The 22248-nt window shown below is 37.4% G+C and overlaps 1 protein-coding gene across 1 annotated transcript; it reads left to right on the forward strand.

Annotated features, from left to right (window-relative positions):
• The first annotated feature begins 13281 nt into the window (after positions 1-13281).
• LOC135221194 (serine-aspartate repeat-containing protein I-like) lies at positions 13282-14208 on the forward strand. The gene has a single exon (XM_064259017.1). It carries the CDS (start codon positions 13282-13284, stop codon positions 14206-14208), a length of 927 nt encoding a protein of 308 aa, XP_064115087.1.
• Positions 14209-22248: the final 8040 nt, after the last annotated feature.

The following is a 22248-nucleotide window of genomic DNA, read 5'->3' on the forward strand; positions in this document are numbered from 1 at the left end:
GTCAACAACATCGTCTTGTGATTCTGTTTTCTCCCAATCTCGTGTTGGCCGCATGGTGCTTTCTCTGAGGTGAGAGCTGATTCATCTGTGGGATGAATACATGTGCTGACACTATCATCACTTATACATCTCTCTTATGCGTGAATTTATAACACTGAAAAAAATAGTGTACACTGCTGCCCCCAAATTGTCTGTAACCAATAATACCAGATTTCTGCTAACCTGAAATGTTGGTAATCATGATGGGCAGTCTCTCTCTCTCTCTCTCTCTCTCTCTCTCTCTCTCTTCTCTCTCTCTCTCTCTCGATTACAAAACACCCTACATCTAGTGTGTGGAAATCAAACCATGGGTTACTAAAATAGTTTATTCTGCATATCTAACATATGACAGGCTAAATGGAAAATATGCATGATAATAGATAGATACTGAATCACTCCCCAAACAAATTAACCAGTTATAAAAACTAAGTGGGATACTTCCCATCTAATCAGTCTCCACTGTAATATTGTCTTTATTCCACCAGTTCATTTAAGTGGTTAGAACTTATAGTGGCCATGTCCACTGGTAGATGTGTCTACACATGGCACACATGAAACATCCGTAGAGAGAAATATCTCCCATTATATTTAGTCTGGACACTCCACAACACCATAAAATAAATAATAAAGAAATGTTAAAAGAAATGATAGGCCACTAAAATGTTAATTATTGTTCATCTTAACAGTCACCCTTACAGCAAGTGACCCGAACTTGACCCTTATAGTCTTCACTTTGGCTGCTGCAAAACGAATGTATGGCATTCTACAGAAGTGCTTGGGGCTTACCTCAAAAATCACCCCTCATGACACAAATGCATAACCCATACAAAGCTTCTGAATCATTCAATGCAAGATGCTGAAGAGCTCTTCCTCCCACGTGTAGCTGCCACAGTTGTATTAAAGGTGACATTTGTTCAAACACCTTGTGCTCCTGTGCCGATTGTGCGTTGATAATGCAAAAACTTCCATCTGCATAACACATTCACCTATGTGCTGAATGCCGTAAAACTGCTACTCATACACACATTTATGTGTGTATATATATAATGTGTGTGTGTGTGTGTGTGTGTAGAATCTCCTGGTCACTTTTTTACCAGATACATATGCAACTGTAATAGCCACAATGCCCTCTTAACTTCTTGAATTCTTTGCTCTTTTTTGTATACGCTTGTCACTACAAAGATCCAAGTTCAAAGGAATTTTTTTGAAGAAAATTGTGATGTCCAGTACCGGGAAATGAACCCAGGTCTCATAATCACCAAGAGGTCAGGTTGGCAACAGAATCAAACAGTGAAATTAGTCGTTACAATTTTAAGTGTGCGTGGTATAATCTGTAATCTTACTACTGTATATATTTACAGGTACTCTGAATTCTGATAATGAGAAGTACTGATTGTGTGGGTGAGTGCATCCTGTGTCATAAAGAATGTGGAGAAGATTGGAGTGACACCCATGAAGATGCATGGCAGAACCTAAGAGAAAAAACCAAACAACGGTCTGGCCTGGACACCCTTTCCTCTGTTTATGATGATGTTGATTGGGACAGTGGCCTACTAGGATTTACTACCACCAGTCCTGTAATTTAATGCTGTTTGGTGACCACAAGTTGGAACAGGCTTTAAAGAGAAGTCAGAAACGTCTGGCAGAAGTATCAAGTGAGCATAATGAACATACAGAACCTTCCTCGATTAAAGTTGAATTTCAACCTTGTCTTAGTAAAACTATATCTGTCATTGGTGTGATACATGACAAACTGTGCATTTGGTGCACGAAACCAGAAGATGTGAAACATCGTGGTAGGGACAAATGGCATATTATGCAACAACTGGATGGTTGGTATACATTTAAAAGTCACACAGCATACCCTGAAGACTCAGATATGAGATACCAACTGCTGAAATTCCTTGATTCAACACCAGACCTTTCGCTGTAGAGATTCGCTATCACTGACCATGCTGGAAGACTTATGTGTCACCAAACTTTGCCACTGGACAGAACCACACCAACCTACATCTGCAAAATGTCCACCTCTCTGAAGTTAGAGATATATTCTTCAAACATGTTAAGAATGTGATTCTGGAACAACATGAACTTCAGAACACTTTATGAAGCCTACTCAATGATTACACAGGTATGCTGAAAAACTTTGAAATGGCTACAAGTACAGTGAAATCCAGCTGCATCAAGAGCTTATTACATGTTGAATTTCATGACAGAATAGGATTTTATGACCGATTTCAAAATCAAAGCACACTGGTCTATGATACATCATCTGGAGGATGTTATGTGGAAGCTGCCATTAACTTTTGGGGCTTAAGGATTACCAACTGATATGTATAGCTGCACAACGTATCAGCTCTCACATATCAGCTCCTGCAATGTTCCCATGGCCTCCTCATGTGGATGAATTAGTGGATGATGAACAGTTAGATGAACTCCTAGAGAAGTATGTATCCATGTTGAAGATGTAAACGAATTATGAAAAACAGCTTGATCCAACTGTCCTGGCTCTGACCTCACTCCTTTCTTCATGCATCACAGGAAAACGAACATCATTCAAGACAAAACTATCTGTGACTATACATAGTCTCACACACAGTAGAGAAATCATTGACCTGTTGCATAAGTTTTCTCTTGGAATCAGCTACAAAGATGTCTTAACCTAGCAGAAGGTTTGCCTGGTACAGCTGTCATGGATAATGATGATACTCTCACTGGAGCCAACACTTCTCACAGAACAAATGTCATGTTTGTCCCACCACAGAACTTGGTGCCTAGTTCAGATCTTGTTAAAACAAATCTTAAAATACCATCAGTTGATGACATGAAATCAGTATTAGCTGCACAACATTCTGTGAGACCTTGTCGAAATGTTCAGCGTAGGTTACTAAAAACCCGACCAGAGCCCAATATTGATGCATCTTATGATACTCATTCCCATCGTCAGGAGAACCTCATACATACATTGGTTTGACTAAATGAGAACATGAACAATAAAACTGTTGCTGAACAAACATTTGGTGCATTTGTGGGGTTCCAGTCTTCAGTCTGTAACTCAGTAGTGAAAAGTAAGCTATACTACTTCCTAACATTCCCAAATCTGCCTAACAAATCAGTAGTAAATGAAGTGATGATGCAGATGGTAGTTGCTGCAAAGGCCAAGAATATGCCATTCACCCAACTTGTTGGAGACCAACCAGTGTATACCCTGATCGTCCTGATTCAATACAAGCACCCAGACCAATTTGCTGTCATCCTACCTTGGGACCATTCCACATCCACTGTTCATTCATATGACAAATGCTTCCATGGTTCAGGTCTATCAGATGTTCTTGTCTCAGCTGGCATTATAGCAGAAGGCTCTGTTGGTCAGGCTTTGAGAGGAAACCATGACAAGAGGAGTTTCAGGTGTTTGTGATTAATGTACGAGGCCCTCATGAGAAAATTCCTGCGGCACTGTTTGAAAAATGGCACAACTGTTCCAAATGATGTCAAACAGTGATTGATAGATCCAACTTCTACATCAGAAGATCGCTAAGAGAGTTATGTGATGCTTGAATCTGATGACAGGACCATGTCTATCATATCTGATGAATGGGACCAGATTCTGAGCTCAAGAGTCTTCAATGCACTGGATGTCATTCCTTGAGAAGACAGATATATTTTAATGACGAATCTGCCTGCTCTCACAACTCAAAACTGGGAGGAATTCATGGCGTCCTTGAGCTTAATGCTACCATGGATACAGATCTTTGACAACAATAAGTATGGTAGATGGATGGTAGAATTCTGGATGGAACTAGATAACTTACCTGAGGAGAAAGCAATGCACATGAGAAATGGTCTGTTTTCTCAGTCCATCACTAGAAAGCCCAACTCTTGTCTTCAGCTCGACTTGTGGATAGAAATGACCATGAACAAGGGCTCGAAGCTTCTGACAGACTGCTGAAATGTCAACTCGGTAAACCAGGTGAGGGCATCCCTCCACACAGCTGCAGAGATGAAAACAAGATCTACATAGAAACACATTGAGAGCACAGCATCTCGCCTGATTTTTGATGAACAGGCAATGCACTCCCAGAGAAGCTTCAGCAATCTGCCACCAGTTGCAGGGAATTGCAATGAGCATTACTTTCTGGTGTAAAGATAACTTTTGTTCATTTCTTTGCTGAGTACTATTTGTCTTATAACATAGGTTTTGGTATTCTGGAGATAAAAAAAGTTGTGTTTTATAAAACTCGATAAAGTTGTGATGTATAAAACTCAATAATAGTTAGTATCTTAAATATTTACAGTTCCATGACCCTGTAACTCAACCACATGCCTGAAACCAACTAAATTACATGATATTATTGGTTATCATGGTGAGTGAAGTTAATAAAATTCATTCAGAAATTCAATAAAATTACTAGTATCCATTTTCACACGTTTGAAGTAATGTCAGCATGGGAAAGAATGACATGTTTTAGTCATCAATTTTATTCGCTGAATTATTAATATTCTTATTACAGTGAAAAAACTTTTGTCTGATTGATTTCCTTGACCTTTAAAACTTACATTTAGACACCAAGAACTTATCAGTAGCTCTGACAGAACCAAAGTTATGACGATTTTAGGTTTGAAGAATCTCATATGCGGCCATATTGGATTTCGTTACCTAGTGGAGTTAGCACAAACTTTCGAGAAGGACATGGGGCTTATTTTGTTTATTTTGACCCCATAACCAATAAACAACCTTCAAAAATTGATCCGGAGAGAATGGTCACGGGGTCAATGGCAGGGTCCTCTACCACAGACATGTTTGTCGAATTGAGAAAAGCAAGTTTTGACTAATGTTGTTTTCTAACCAGCTCTTTCTTCAGTTTCTTGATAGCTTCTAGCAAGTGGTGCGTGTTGCAGGACGACTGCTATTCAACCCTTGTTCAGTGTTGATAATGATCGATTATTCGCTAGAAAAGGTTATAACGGTAACAATTACGTGCACGCATTTCATCTTTATTAATTTATTTTATAAATTCCATGTACTGGCGATGCAACGTCCAGATTGGTTTTTACATACCACACTTAAAGGCCATTCGCTCCTTTCCTTTATGATATCCATTCTTTCTACCGCACAAGCATTCACCAGGGGCTTTTCCATTCGGCCTTTCACCTATACAAAGCAATTCCTTGTGTTGGTCTTGCTGGTTATTCATTGAAAGCCACACAATCTCTGACACGGATTCTCAGTGAATTCTGTTTATACCCTCCACTCATGCATTGCGGCATGCGGTTGACCTCATAGCCACGTCAAAAGTCACAGTTGAGCGCATCTTGCAGATTCAGAGTGCGTGCCCCAGCCTAGGCCCCTTCCCCCCACCCCCTCATCCGTACTATAACACAGGAGAGCTTGTCGTATATCAGAATCATGATTCGCCGATGCTTTTCATGATGGGTATCGTCAGAGGCTTCGCCTCTGGTTCTGCTGAAGAGAAAATAACCTCGGTTCACTTCCTTCTCCGTTGCTTCTTTGCCTGATTTCGTTATTCATTGGATTTTCGAGTATTGATTTTGATTATTTTCTTTGTTAATCAAGAACGCAAACGATTATGCAAGTTTAGTTGGAAAATGTAAATATGGACCGAGCTCATTCTCGATTTATTTAATCTCTGAAAAAAAGGTTTCTTCTTGATATGTTATGAAAAATCGCTGGTTTTATTCCCTTGTTAATACCTTTGTAGGTGACTACATTATCCTCTGCTAGATTTTCGTCACTTTCAAACCGTCCGATGAATTCGACTGTGTAACTTATGTTTACGCAGTTGCTTAGGAGTATTATCTGAATGACTTGATGAATTTCTCAATTTAGAACAATACAACTCTCCGGAAGTAAAGCATATACAGGTTAAGTTTGCACAGTCCTTACCAATAGCGTTACGATACTTCAAAGACTATTCAGAAAAGGAATGTTTTCTGTTACTAACGTTATTAATAGTAGCAATTACAGCACTAGCAACAATAAACGTTTTTTACCACATATCACAAACAGGCACACAAAGATGAAATATAAATTTAGGAAACACACACACATGCCGCATAAATTTCACCAATTTTGACAAAGTGGCCATGAGGAGAAAGTATGAATTTTGAAAGGCAGATACATTTTAGGGAAGATTGGAGAACAAAAAGAAAGTTATAAGAAAATGTTAGAAATATTGGTCATGAGTCACTGTAATGTTTATGGAAGATGGAGAATGAGAAAAAAAATTATTCTAAATTTTGTTATTTGAGGAAGTGAAGGCAGTGACATAAAGACACTTATGAACGCTGGTTACCAGGACCGGAACGATAATGATAATGATAATGTTATAGCTACGTTTACTTCTTGTATATCTGCACTATAACTGTATTCGTCGACGGACATTGTTTAGCAGATAGATTCCATCTTATTCTAAAGAGTGTAGTAAGAAAAATAAACTGATCTGCCTTCCATCGCAATATCTCAATAACATGAAATAATTGAAATGAACGAGAATGCTCATGTTGCGAGTCTAAGTTAATCGAAAGATTTAACAAGAGAAACGCAAAGTTTGACCCAAAAAATCCAATCCTAGAATAGATTTTAATAACATAAGGTTTCTTAATAACATAAGGTGAAGGTCACACTTCTCAAGAGAAAGTGAATCAATAATATCATGAGAAACGACGAAATCTGAAGCCGCCTCGTGAAGATGTTGAGGCTGAGTTCAAATGTATGATATCAGAAGAGACCAGACATGAGAATCTGAAAGCAGTACAAGAATAGAGAACTGAACCGAATCACGCAACTGTGGGAAAAAAAATACCGACTTCAAAAAGAATTTATGAATGAATGAATGAAAGGCACATGTTCATGCAAACACACATACACACGCACACAAATACAAATGTCCTATACCAGCACACACATTATCCTTTCTATATATATATATATATATATATATATATATACTTATCTATATATATATATATATATATATATATATATATATATATATATATATATATATATATACATACAATGAACCTTTGTGTAACATTACTTCATTCTAATGATCGATTGTAATTTAGTGATTTTTAATTTTCTTTTTTTTCCTGTGGCTATAGACCTGATGATGGAGACAGTTACTCCGAAACCGGTAGTCATAACAAAATAAAAGATGTTTTATGTGCAAGTGCTGGTTTTACTCTTTATATATATAGTTATTATATATAGATATATATATATATATATATTATATATATATATATATATATATTATATTATATATATATATGTGTGTGTGTGTGTGTGTATGTGTGCACAGGACATTTGTATTTGTGTGGGAGTGTGTGTGTGTGTGTGTGTGTATATATATAAATATATATATCTATATATATATATATATATATATATATATATATATATATATATATATATATATATATATATTATTATTACATTGAGCCATATCTCCCATCAGGAAATGACTCCCGAGAAAAGAAAGGACAGTGATAACTAAGACATTCGCACCTGAGCTACTGAATAGTGGATGAACCCCCTAGAAGAGAAAGCTTCCTACATTAATGGCCGCTTCATACATTTATGCGATCAGTTTTCAGCAGCCCCTATACAGACACTTCGGCACTCGTTTTTCTGTGTTTGGTGTAGTCGTGTCCAATTCCTCTTTCCCACTGTCTATCCATTCAATTTTCAGGTTTCCTCTTCTTCTTCTTTTTCTTCTACCTCCAGCACTTCCTCAAACCATCTCATGAGACTCATCCATCTCGTCACATGGGCTAAGCGTTTAACGAATCCTATTTATCTGCATTCTTCTCACCCTCTCAGTTCCCCTTAAAAGGCAAATATGACGTAAATAATTCATCTGCGAAGATTTTACCTTCTTTCTGTCATTACTCTTCAACATCCACACTTTCCTTCCGTATTCGCGAGCTGGTCCAACTTTTCCTTCATACATTCCAACCCTGGCTTTAATGAACACTCCAAGAGATCCCCTAATCTTCTCGACCCGGTGGCTCAACTCGACCCTCATCCTTCCATCATCCGAAAAATTAACTCCCAGATACTTGGATATAGTATATATACATATACATACATACATACATATACCTATATATATATATCTATATATATATATATAATATATATATATTCTATATATATATATTATATATTTTTTTTTTTTTTTTTTTTTTTTCCATGGTAAGACTGTGAAACCAGGGATTCCACAAGATCCGTGAAGTTTTTAGGGAATTCCTGAAATCATCAGTTCACTTCGGAATATTTAATCGCCAAGGGACTATAATACAGTTCTAAACACGGTGAAACAAGGTAGATGAATCACTGTTTCGCCGTCTTAAGCAATAGCCCCACAGGATCAAATGTTCCTTAGTGAATTGGTGATTTTACGAGTTCCTAGAAAGTTTCAGGGATTTCGTGATATCCCTGGTTTCACAGTCCTACTGTAACACACACACACACACATACATATACTATATATATTATATGTGTGTGCAGCCGTTATTCTGCGTATTTACGCGTGTATCTGTGAGTGTGGATGAGGGCATGACGAATAAAGAGACCAAAAGCGAGTGAAAATCACTGAAATGTTCTCCCTCAGACGTGAAGCATTTGCTGTACTCGCTTCCATTTGTTTGCAACCTCATCTGATTTCAATAATCGTTACATCCCCGTCATCTTATGCTTTAACGAAAAGCATGACGCAAGAGAAAGAATGAAAACGACTTTTGTTTGTTTAACGAGTTGTTTTTAGGACGAATTGGGTGAAAGGAATTTCTGGGAAATATTACCTGGTTTATCGTTAAAGTTTGTGTGCTTAAAGCGCTGACTGCAACGCTTAAAGATGTTACCACATAAAGTGTTTCCAAAGGGCGGTTTCCTAGCCAGAAATAATGTCTTGTCACGCTATGGTTAACAAAGGCGTAAAACATTTACTCAGCAGACGGTAATGTTCAAGTCGATGTTTCCTTTCAAAATGACTTAAAAACTTATATGCGCCAGTTTTATCTATTTTATTTTTACCTGTTTAACTCAGAAGGAAATTCTATAACAACTTTATTCGAGTGCAGCTAAATATGAAAATATCCATGAAAAAAGGCATGTACCAACATGGACTCCCATGAGTTCATTCAATAAAAAGTAAATTCGCCTTCTGAAAGAGACAGCACTCAAGGTAAGCATGATTTCGTCAATTCACACAAAAGGTACAAAAAGCGTGACTTTTAAGGATGACCCACTTATGAGGAACCGAAGAAACGAAGATACCAAAATGCTGCTATTTAAAGAAAACCAAATTTCGGTCATTCATCGTTGTTTTTAGATCTCGCAGACATGAGCCTATAATTCCCACGCTCAGGAGCGACATCGGCCATTTAAGAGACGTCGTCCAACAGCGTCATTAACGACACAACTGAGGAAGAAAAAAAAAACTAGACAATGGCAACCTTTACAGTTAAACGTCTGCGCTGCCATCTTGCTTTTACGAGGGCGCCCATGCATGACGACCGGAAACACGGCGTTCCCTAGGGTGTGGTTGAGCGCCAATGGCGCAACTTTCCGGTCAGGGAAAAAATATGAGAGATATTTTTGCAGATATTTAAATCAAGAGAAAGTAATTGATCTCTTCCACTTTTAAAAGTAAGAGGACAAAGTATGTACATGTATACACATACATTTATGCATTTAAAATTTTATGCTTGTACATACACGCACATTTGTGTGTGTGTATATATGTATATATATTATATATATATATATATAGATATATATATATATATATATATATATATATATATATATACATATACACACACACACGCGCGCAATATCAGAGTCGTGTGATATAGATCCACTAGACCACGAGGAATAAAAGACAGCAACAGAGTTTCCTATCATCTAGGCACCATCATGAAATTGGTGCAAAACAACAAATACTTCACAGCATACATTTATTCCATGGCGAACCTGTATGAATGAAAAAAAGAAACCAACAAACTAAGGAACGGACGATGAGTAATCTTGGGAAAGGATAGGCGTGTCACGGGTTATTAAATAAGCGCCTACTTTCATTTCTTCCTTTTTTTTTTTTTTTTTTTTTTGAAAGAAGCCAACTCACACCAGAAGTGTTTCTTGAATAAAACTTTAAATAGATCTCGGATTATTGTTGCGCTGGCTTAAACAAACTATATTGCTTAAAATCTTTAGACCTGACAAATAATCGTGCACGATATTCAATACGGTACCAAGATGAATCCGAGCGTTTGGAGGTAGTTTTGTTACCTGGAACAGATGAAGGACAAGTGGAAAATAAACTTTATAATACGGAAATCTTGAGAGCCCACTGAAGAGCAAATAGTGTATCCGTGTGACTGTATACTAAACCAGCAAAAATGGCGTGAATGCAAGATAGATAAGGCCGTAACAGTACGTCCCGACCCTAGGGATGGATTTCCCGTCCCGAAGCTTCAATAGAGGCGACAGGTGAGAGGTCGCAGCATCAGGCTGGACGACGGCAAATATGAGTGTGTAGGTCATTACCCCATCGTCTGTTGGTGTTGCACAACGTGTATACATGACCTGCACTAAAATATGACGATCTTCTACAGTAGGAAGTAGGTTTTATATAACAATAATAATTGCACTCTTCTAGAATTTCCACTATAAACGGCCTTCCTCCATGAAACAAAGGTATATTTTAAGCTGTACGTACACATAACTGTACAAAAACTCTTGTATAGCTCAGCTTTAGGAAAAGCAGGAGTTGAGAAATTAGTGCTCGAATTTATAAAGTTAATGAGACGATTTCTAAAGCTTACAGGTGAGGGAGAATACTAACAAGTAATGATGTATCCTTTAATTCAAAGTTATTTGCGGCTGACCTCTGTATATATTTTCTAGAAAGCCAGCAACATTAGCAATGGAAACATTTTCTATTAAGCCAGCAACATTAGCGATGGAAACATTTTCTAGAAAGCCAGCAACATTAGCAATGGAAACATTTTCTATTAAGCCAGCAACATTAGCAATGGAAACATTTTCTATTAAGCCAGCAACATTAGCGATGGAAACATTTTCTAAAAGCCAGGGCAACATTAAAGCGATTTTGACTATTTTCTGAAAGCCAGCAACAGTAGCGATGGGAAACATTTTCTAGAAAAGCCAGCAACATTAGCGATGGAAACAAAAACATTAAAGGAAAGACAAAGCCCAACAACATTAGCAATGGAAAACATTTTCTTAGAAAGCCCGGCCAAAACATTAGGCAATGGAAAACCATTTTCTAGAAAGGAAGCCAACCAGCCATTAAAACAATAAAATTTTCTAGGAAAAACCAGCAACATTAGCGATGGCAATATTTTCTAGGAAAAGCCAGCAAACAATTAGCAATGGCAAGATTTTCCTAGAAAAGCCGGCAACATTAGCGATTGGAAAAAAAAATTTTCTAGAAAGCCGCAAAAAATTAGCGATGGCAAATTTTTCTAGGAAAGCCAGCAACATTAGCCGATGGCAATATTTTTAGAGAAAGCCAGCAACATTAGCAACGGAAACATTTTATAGAAAAAAACAGCAACACAGCGATGGCAATATTTTCTAGAAAAGCCAAGCAAACATTAGCCGATGGCAATATTTTCTTCCCCAGAAAAAGCCAGCAACATTTTTAGCAATGGAAAACATTTTCTAGAAAGCCAGCAACATTAGCATGGCCAATATTTTCTAGAAAGCCAGCAACATTAGCGAGGCAATTTTATTTTCTAGAGAGCCAGCAACATTAGCGATGGCAAAATTTTTCTAAAGAAGCCAGCAATATTAGCGATGGAAACATTTTTTCTAGAAAGCCAAGCCAGCAATATTAGCTTGGAAACCATTTTCTAGAAAGCCAGCAATATTAGGGATGGAAGCATTTTCTAAAAAGCCAGCAACATTAGCGATGGAAATATTTTTCTAGGAAAGCCAGCAATATTAGCGAGGGCAATATTTTCTAGAAAGCCAGCAAACATTAGCGATGGAAAAACATTTTCTAGAAAGCCAGCAAACATTAGCAATGGAAAATTTTTCTAGGAAACCAAGCAAAACATTAGCGATGGGGAAACATTTTCTAGAAAGCCAGCAAAATTCGGATGGCCAATATTTCTAGAAAAGCCAGCCAACATTAGCGATTGGCAATATTTTCTAGAAAGCCGCAACATTAAAGATGGAAAAATTTTTCTAGGAAAAAGCCAGCAACATTAGCGATGGAAACATTTTCTAGAAAGCCAGCAACATTAGAGATGGAAACATTTTTATAGAAAGCCAGCAACATTAGCGATGGAATATTTTTCTAGAAAGCAAGCAACATTAGCGATGGCAATAATTTTCTAGAAAGCCAACAACATTAGCGATGGAAAAATTTTTCTAAGAGAGCCAGGCAACAATTAGCAAAGGAAACCTTTCTAGAAAGGCCAGCAAACATTAGCGATGGGCAATATTTTCTAGAAAAGACAGCACATTAGCGATGGAAACATTTTCTAGAAACCCAGCCAACATTAGCGATGGAAATATTTTCTAGAAAGCCAGGCAACATTAGCGTGGCAATATTTTTCTAGAAAGCCAGCAACATTAGCGAATGGAAACATTTTCTAGAAAGCCAGGCAAAAAACATTAGCGATGGAAACATTTTTCTAGGAAAGCCAGCAAACATTAGCAGAAACCTTTTCTAGAAATCCGCAACATAGCGATGGCAATTATTTTCTAGAAAGCCAGCAAACATTAGCGGATGCCGCAATTATTGGTTTTCTAGAAAGCCAGCAACATTAGCGATGGGCCATATTTTCAGAAAGAGATGGCATTAGCCGATGGCAATATTTTCAGAAAGCCAGCAAACATTAGCGATGGAAACATTTTCTAGAGAGCCAGGAGCAAACATTAGCAAAGGGAAAACATTTTCTAGAAAGCAGCAACCATTGCAAATGGCAATTATTTTCCAGAGAGCCAGCAACATTAGCGATGGAAAAATTTTCTAGAGAGCCAGCAACATTAGCGATGGAAAACATTTTCTAGAAACCAAGCCAACAAAATTAGCAATTGAAACATTTTCTAGAAAAGCCAGCAAATTAGCCGGATGCAATTTTTTCTAGAAAGCCTGCAACATTAGCGATGGAAAAATTTTCTAGAAAGCCAGCAACATTAGCGATGGCAATATTTTCTAGAAAGCCACGACATTAGCAATGGCAATATTTTCTAGAAAGCCAGCAACATTAGCGATGGAAACATTTTCTAGAGAGCCAGCAACATTAGCAATGGAAACATTTTCTAGAGAGCCAGCAACATTAGCGATGGCAATATTTTCTAGAAAGCCAGCAACATTAGCGATGGAAAAATTTTCTAGAAAGCCAGTAACATTAGCGATGGCAATATTTTCTAGAAAGCCAGCAACATTAGCGATGGCAATATTTTCTAGAAAGCCAGCAACATTAGCGATGGAAACATTTTCTAGAAAGCCAGCAACATTAGCGATGGAAACATTTTCTAGAAAGCCAGCAACATTAGCGATGGAAACATTTTCTAGAAAGCCAGCAACATTAGCGATGGCAATATTTTCTAGAAAGCCAGCAACATTAGCGATGGAAACATTTTCTAGAAAGCCAGCAACATTAGCGATGGCAATATTTTCTAGAAAGCCAGCAACATTAGCGATGGCAATATTTCGAAAGCCAGCAACATTAGCAATGGAAAAATTTTCTAGAAAGCCAGCAACATTAGCGATGGCAATATTTTCTAGAAAGCCAGCAACATTAGCGATGGCAATATTTTCTAGAAAGCCAGCAACATTAGCAATGGAAACATTTTCTAGAAAGCCAGCAACATTAGCGATGGCAATATTTTCTAGAAAGCCAGCAACATTAGCGATGGCAATATTTTCTAGAAAGCCAGCAACATTAGCAATGGAAACATTTTCTAGAAAGCCAGCAACATTAGCGATGGCAATATTTTCTAGAAAGCCAGCAACATTAGCGATGGCAATATTTTCTAGAGAGCCAGCAACATTAGCAATGGCAATATTTTCTAGAAAGCCAGCAATATTAGCGATGGAAACATTTTCCAGAAAGCCAGCAATATTAGCGATGGAACACTCAGAAAGCCAGCAATATTAGCGATGGAAACATTTTCTGAAAGCCAGCAATATTAGCGATTGGAAAAAACATTTTCTAGAAAGCCAGCACATTAGCGATGGCAATATTTTCTAGGGAAAGCCAGCAATATTAGCGATGGCCATATTTTCTATAGGAAAGCCAGCAACATTAGCGATGGAAACATTTCTAGAAAGCCAGCAATATTAGCGATGGAAACATTTTCTAGAAAGAAAGAGCAACATTAGCGATGGCATATTTTCTGAAAGCAGGAGCAACATTAGCGATGGCAATATTTTCTAGAAAGCCAGCAATATTAGCAATGGCAATATTTTCTAGAAAGCCAGCAATATTAGCGATGGAAACATTTTCTAGAAAGCCAGCAATATTAGCGATGGAAACATTTTCTAGAAAGCCAGCAATATTAGCGATGGAAACATTTTCTAGAAAGCCAGCAATATTAGCGATGGAAACATTTTCTAGAAAGCCAGCAATATTAGCGATGGCAATATTTTCTAGAGAGCCAGCAACATTAGCGATGGCAATATTTTCTAGAAAGCCAGCAATATTAGCGATAGAAACATTTTCTAGAAAGCCAGCAATATTAGCGATGGCAATATTTTCTAGAAAGCCAGCAACATTAGCGATGGCAATATTTTCTAGAAAGCCAGCAATATTAGCGATGGCAACATTTTCTAGAAAGCAGCAACATTTAGCGATGGAAACATTTATAGAAAGCCAGCAACATTTAGCAATGGAAACATTTTATAGAAAGCCAGCAACATTAGCGATGGAAACATTTTCTAGAAACCCAGCAAACATTAGCGATGGCATATTTTTCTAGAAAGCCAGCAACATTAGCGATGGAAAAATTTTCTAGAAAGCCAGCAACATTAGCGATGGCAATATTTTCTAGAAAGCCAGCAACATTAACAATGGCAATATTTTCTAGAAAGCCAGCAACATTAGCGATGGAAAATTTTTCTAGAAAGCCAGCAACATTAGCGATGGCAATATTTTCTAGAGAGCCAGCAACATTAGCGATGGCAATATTTTCTAGAAAGCCAGCAATATTAGCGATGGAAACATTTTCTAGAAAGCCAGCAATATTAGCGATGGAAACATTTTCTAGAAAGCCAGCAATATTAGCGATGGAAACATTTTCTAGAAAGCCAGCAATATTAGCGATGGAAACATTTTCTAGAAAGCCAGCAACATTAGCGATGGCAATATTTTCTAGAAAGCCAGCAATATTAGCGATGGCAATATTTTCTAGAAAGCCAGCAACATTAGCGATGGAAACATTTTCTAGAAAGCCAGCAATATTAGCGATGGAAACATTTTCTAGAAAGCCAGCAACATTAGCGATGGCAATATTTTCTAGAAAGCCAGCAACATTAGCGATGGCAATATTTTCTAGAAAGCCAGCAATATTAGCGATGGCAATATTTTCTAGAAAGCCAGCAATATTAGCGATGGAAACATTTTCTAGAAAGCCAGCAATATTAGCGATGGAAACATTTTCTAGAAAGCCAGCAATATTAGCGATGGAAACATTTTCTAGAAAGCCAGCAATATTAGCGATGGAAACATTTTCTAGAGTGCCAGCAACATTAGCGATGGCAATATTTTCTAGAGAGCCAGCAACATTAGCGATGGCAATATTTTCTAGAAAGCCAGCAATATTAGCGATAGAAAACATTTTCTTTTTAGAAAGCCCAGCAATATTAGCGATGGCAATATTTTCTAGAAAGCCAGCAAACATTAGCGATGGCAATATTTTCTAGAAAGCAGCCCAATATAGCGATGGCAATATTTTTCTAAGAAAAGAACCAGCAACATTAGCGAAGGAAACATTTCTAGAAAGGCCGCAAACATTAGCGATCGGAAAACATTTTCTAGAAAGCCAGCAACATTAGCAATGGAAACATTTTCTAGAAAGCCAGCAACATTAGCGATGGAAACATTTTCTAGAAACCCAGCAACATTAGCGATGGCAATATTTTCTAGAAAGCCAGCAACATTAGCGATGGAAAAATTTTCTAGAAAGCCAGCAACATTAGCGATGGCAATATTTTCTAGAAAGCCAGCCAACATTACGATGGCTAATATTTTCTAGAAAAGCCCAGCAACATTAGCGATGGAAAAAAATTTTCATAGAAAGCCAGCAAACATTAGCGTGGCAATATTTTTTAGAAAGCCAGGCAACATTAGCGGATGGCAATATTTTCTAGAAAGCAAAGCAACATTAGCAATGGAAACATCTTCTAGAAAGCCAGCAACATTAGCGATGGCAATTATTTTCTAGAGAAAGCCAGCAACCATTAGCAGATGGCACTATTTTCTAGAGAGCCAGCAACATAGCGATGGCAATATTTTCTAGAAAGCCAGACATATATCGATGGAAACATTTTCTACGAAAGCCAGGCAATATTCAGCCAATGGGAAACATTTTCTAGAAAGCCAGCAATATTAGCGGATGGAAACATTTTCTTAGAAAGCCAGCATATTAGAGATGGAAAACATTTTCTAGAAAGCAGCAAACATTAAGCGATGGCAATATTTTCTAGAAAGCCAGCAAATATGTCGAGAGAGATGGCAATATTTCTAGAAAGCCAGCAACCATTAAGCGATGGAAACATTTTCTAGAAAGCCAACAACATTAGCCATGGAAAACATTTCTAGAAAGCCAGCAACATTAGCGATGGAAACATTTTCTAGAAAGCCCGCAACATTTAGCGATGGAACTATTTTCTAGAAAGCCAGCAGCAACATTAGCGATGGCAAAATATTTTCTAGAACGACAGCAACAATTAGCGATGGAAACATTTTCTTAGAAAGCCCAGCAAACATTAGCGATGGAAACATTTTTCTAGAAAGCCAGCAGCAACATAGCGATGGAAAACATTTTCTAGAAGCAGCAAACATTAGCGATGGAAACATTTCTAGAAAGCAGCAACATTAGCGATGGCAATATTTTCTAGAAAGCCAGCAACATTTAGCCGATGGAAAACATTTTCTAGAGAGCCAGCAAAATAGCAATGGAAAACATTTTCTAGAAAGCCAGCAAACATTAGCGATGGCAATATTTTCTAGAAAGCCAGCAACATTAGCAATGGAAACATTTTCATAGAAAGCCAGCAACAATTAGCGATGGCAATATTTTCTAGAAAAGCCAGCAACATTAGCGATGGAAACATTTTCTAGAAAAGCCAGCAACATTAGCGATGGCAATATTTCTGAAGCCAGCAACATTAGGCGATGGCAATATTTTCTAGAAAAGAAAGCCAGCAAAATTAGCGATGGAAATATTTTTCTAGAAAGACAGCAACATTAAGCGATGGGAAACATTTTCTAGAAAGCCAGCAACATTGAGCAATGGAAAAACATTTTCTAGAAAGCCAGCAACATTAGCGATGGCCAATATTTTCTAGAAAGCCAGCAACATTAGCGATGGAAACATTTTCTAGAAAGCCAGCCAACACTAGCGGATGCATTTTTCCTAGAAAGCCAGCTAACATTAGTGATGCCAATATTTTCTAGAAAGCCAATCAACAAGCAACATTAGTCGATGGAAAAATGTTCTAGAGATCCAGCAAACATTAGCAATGGAAACATTTTCTTAGAAGCCAGCAAACAAAATTAGCGATGGCAAAAATTATTTTTCTAGGAAAGCCAGCAAACAATTAGCGATGGAAAAACATTTTCTAGAAAGCCAGGCCAACAATTAGCGATTTTGGCAATATTTTCCAGAAAGCCAAGCAACATTAGGCGGAATTGGCAAATATTTTCTTAGAAAGCCAGGCAACATAGGCGAATGGAAACATTTTTTTAGAAAGCCCAGCAAAACATTAGCAATGGAAACATTTTCTAGAAAGCCAGCCAAACATTTAGCGGGGGGATGGCATAAAATTTTCTCAGAAAGCCAAAGCAACATTAGCGATGGAAACCCAAAAATTTTCTAGAAAACGCCAGCAAAAAAAAAAAAAAACAATTTTAGCGATTGGCAATAAATTTTCTTTTTAGAAAGCCAGCAGCAACATTAAAGCCGATGGCAACTATTTCTTAGGAAAGCCACAAGCAACATTAGGCGGAATGGAAACATTTTCTAGAGAAAGCCAGCAACATTAGCAATGGAAAAACACTTTCTTTTCTAGAGAAAGCCAGCAACATTAGCGAATGGCAATATTTTCTAGAAAGCCAGGCAACAATAGCGATTTTGGAAACATTTTATAGAAAGCCAGCCAAACATTAGCGATGGCAATATTTCTTTTAGAAAGCCAGCAACATTAGGCGATGGCAATATTTTCTAGAAAGCCAGCAACATTAGCGATGGAAACATTTTATAGAAAGCCAGCAAACATTAGGCGATGGAAACATTTTCTAGAAAGCCAGCAACATTAAAGCCGATGGGAAACATTTTCTAGAAAAGCCAGCAACATTAGCGATGGCAATATTTTCTAGAAAGCCAGGCAAAATTAAAGCGATTTTGGAAACATTTTTAGAAAGCAGCAAACATTAAAGCCGATGGCACTAATTTTCAGAGAAAGCCAGGCAAACATTAGCGATGGCAAATAATTTTCTAGAAAGCCAGGCAACATTTAAAGCAATGGAAAAATTTTCTAGAAAGCCAGCAACATTAAAGCCGATGGCCAATAATTTTCTAGAGCCAAGCAACTTAGCGGATGGCCAATATTTTTCTAGAAAGCCAAAAGCAATAATTTTAGCGAGCAATATTTCTAGAAAGCCAGCAAACATTAAGCGGCCAATTGGCAATATTTTTAGAAAGCCAAGCAATATTAGCGGAAATGGCATATTGTTTTCTAGAAAGCCAAAGCAACATAGCGAAGGGCAATATTTTCTTAGAAAGCCAGCAATATTAGAGGTGGCAATAATTTTCTAGAAGCCACGCTTTTAACATTTAGCGAAATGGAAAACATTTTCTAGAAAGCCAAGTAACATTAGCGATGGAAACCATTTTCTAGGAAAGCCTAGGCAACATTATGCAAGGAAACATTTTCTAGAAAGACCAGCAAACAATTAGCGATGGAAACATTTTTCTAGAAAGCCAAGCAACATTATCGCGAATGGAACAATATTTTTCTAGAAAGCCAGCAACATTAAAGCATAGCGATGGAAACCATTTTCTTAGAAAGCCAGCAACATAGCGGAAATTGGCAATATTTTCTAGAAAGAAAGCCAGCAAAACAAAATTAGCCGGATGGCAATTATGTTTCTAGAAAGCCAGGCAAACAAATAGCAAGGAAACATTTCTTTTCTTAAGAACAAAGCCAGCAACATTAGCGATGGCAATATTTTCTAGAAAGCCAGCAACATTAGCGATGGGCAATATTTTTAAATTTTAGAGAGCCAAGCAACATTAGCGGAAATGGCAATATTTTCCTAGAAATGCCAAGCCAATTTAGCGATGGACAACATTTTCTAGAAAGCCAGGCAATATTAAAAGCGATTTTGGGAGACATTTTCTAGAAAGCCAGCAAATATTAGCGAAATGAAAAACATTTTCCTAGAAGCCAAGCTAATTAAGCGATGGAAACATTTTTCTTTTTAGAAAGGCCAGCAACATTAGCGATGGAAAAACATTTCTAGAAAAGCCTAGAGGCAACCATTAAAGCGATTTGGCATTATTTCCAGAAGCCAGCAACATTAACGATGGCAATATTTTCTAGAAAGCCAGGCACAACAATTAGCGATGGAAAAACATTTTCTTTTTAGAAAGGCCAGCAACCATTAGCGATGGAAAACATTTATTAGAAAGCCAGCCAACAATTTGCGAGGAAAACATTTTCTAGAAAGCCAAAGGAAACCATTTAGCGAATGGCAATATTTTCTTAAGAAAGCCAGCAACATTAGGCGAATGGCAAATTTTCTAGAAACCAAAGCAAACCATTAAGCAATGGAAACATTTCTTAGAGAGCCAGCAACAATTAGCAAAATTTTGAAACATTTTATAGAAAGCGCCAGCAAACATTAGCGATGGCAATATTTCTTAGAAAGCCAGGGCCAACAATTAGCGAATTTTGGAAACATTTTCTAGAAAGCCTAAGCAACCATTAGCGAATGGCAATAATTTCTTAGAAAGCCAGCAACATTAGCGGAAATGGCAATATTTCTTTTAGAAACAGCACATTAGAGAATGGCAATATTTTCTAGGGAAAGCCCAGAAACATTAGGATGGAAACTTTTCTTAGAGAAAGGCCAGCAACATTAGCAATGGAAAACATTTTCTAGAAAGCCAGCGCAACATTAGGGATGGCAATATTTCTAGGAAAGCCAGCTAAAGACAGGCAGAAGTAGCAGCAAGCAAGCAAGAAGCCAAAGCTTTTAAGCAAAACAAGCAGTTTACAAGCAAAGAGGAAGCAACAAAGCCAGCACACATTAGCGATGGAAACATTTTCTAGAAAGCCAGCAACATTAGCGACAATGGAAACATTTTCTAGAAAGCCAGCAACATTAGCGATGGCAATATTTTTTTTCTAGAAAAGGAGCCAGCAACATTAGCGGCTGGAAACATTTTCTTAGAGCCAGGCAAACATAGCAAGCAATCAAAAATAGAAAGCAAAGCAAAAAGCATTAAGCGGTGGCAATATTCGAAAAGAAAGCCCCAGCAACATTTAGCGATGGAAAACATTTTCTAGAAAGGCCTAAGGAACATTAGCAATGGAAACATTTTCCAGAAAAGCCAGCAACATTAGCGAATGGCATATTTTCTAGGAAGCCAGACAACATTAGCGATGGCAATATTTTCTAGAAAGCCAGCAACATTAGCAATGGAAAAACAAAACATTTTTCTTTAAGAAAGCCAGCAACATTAGCAATGGAAACATTTTCTAGAAAGCCAGCAAACATTAGCGATGGCAATATTTTCTAGAAAGCCAAGCAACATTAGCGAAATGGGCTTATTTTCTAGAGAAACCAGCAACATTAGCGGAATGGCATTTTTCTAGAGAGCCATCAACATTAGCAATGGAAACATTTTCTAGAGAGCCAGCAATTAACATTAGCGGATGGAAAACATTTTCTAGAAAGCCAGAACAACATTAGCGATGGAAACATTTTCTAGAAAGCCAAGCATAACATTAGCGAATGGCAATATGTTTCTAGAAAAAAAAAAAAAAAAAAAAAAAAAGCCCAGCCAGCAACATAGCGATGGCAATATTTTCTAGAAAGCCAGAAACAAACAAATTAGCGATGGAAAAACATTTTCTAGAAAACCCAAAGCAGCAACATTAGCGATGGAAACATTTTCTAGAAAGCCAGCACAACATTAGCGGAGGGTGGGAAACATTTCTAGAAAGCCAGCAAGGCATAGCAAAAGATGGCAATATTTTCTAGAAAGCCAGCAACATTAGGCGATGGAAAAATTTTTCTAGAAAGCCAGCAACATTAGCGATGGCAATATTTACTAGAAGCCAGCAACATTAGCGATTTTGAAACATTTTTCGAGAAAAGGCCAGCAACCGTTAGCAATGGATTTTCTAGAAAGCCAGCAAACATTAGCGATGGCAAGATTTTCTAGAAAAGCCAGCAACATTACGGATGGCGGACTATTTTCTAGGTTTAAAGCCAGCAACAATTAGCAAACATTGAAAACTTTCTAGAAACCAGCAACATTAGCGATGGCAATATTTTCTAGAAAGCCAGCAAACATTAGCGGATGGCAATATTTTTTTAGAAAGCCAGAACTTTTGCAATGGTGAAAACCAGTTTTCTAGAAAGCCAGCAACATTAGCAATGGCAAATATTTCTAGAAAGCCAGCAACATTAGCGATGGCAATATTTTCTAGAGAAAGCCAGCAAACATTAGTGGATGGCAATTTATTTTCTAGAAGCAAGCCAAATATTAGATGGAAAAACATTTTCCTAGACAGCATTATTTTTTTCGCCCGGCTGGAAACATAGAAAGCCAGCAAATATTACGATGGACTTTTCTAGAGCCAGCAATATTAGCGATTAAAACGATTTTTCTAGACGCCAATCAACTTTAACGATGGCAATATTTTTCTAGAAAAGCCGCAATAATAGCGAAATGCAATTATTTTT

This window comes from Macrobrachium nipponense, chromosome 2, assembly GCF_015104395.2.
Source record: "Macrobrachium nipponense isolate FS-2020 chromosome 2, ASM1510439v2, whole genome shotgun sequence".
In the NCBI taxonomy this organism is placed as follows: domain Eukaryota; kingdom Metazoa; phylum Arthropoda; class Malacostraca; order Decapoda; family Palaemonidae; genus Macrobrachium; species Macrobrachium nipponense.

Excerpts from the sequence above, each read along its gene's own strand:
- LOC135221194 (XM_064259017.1), top strand. The coding sequence starts at position 13,282 with ATGGCAATATTTTCTAGAAAGCCAGCAACATTAGCGATGGAAACATTT.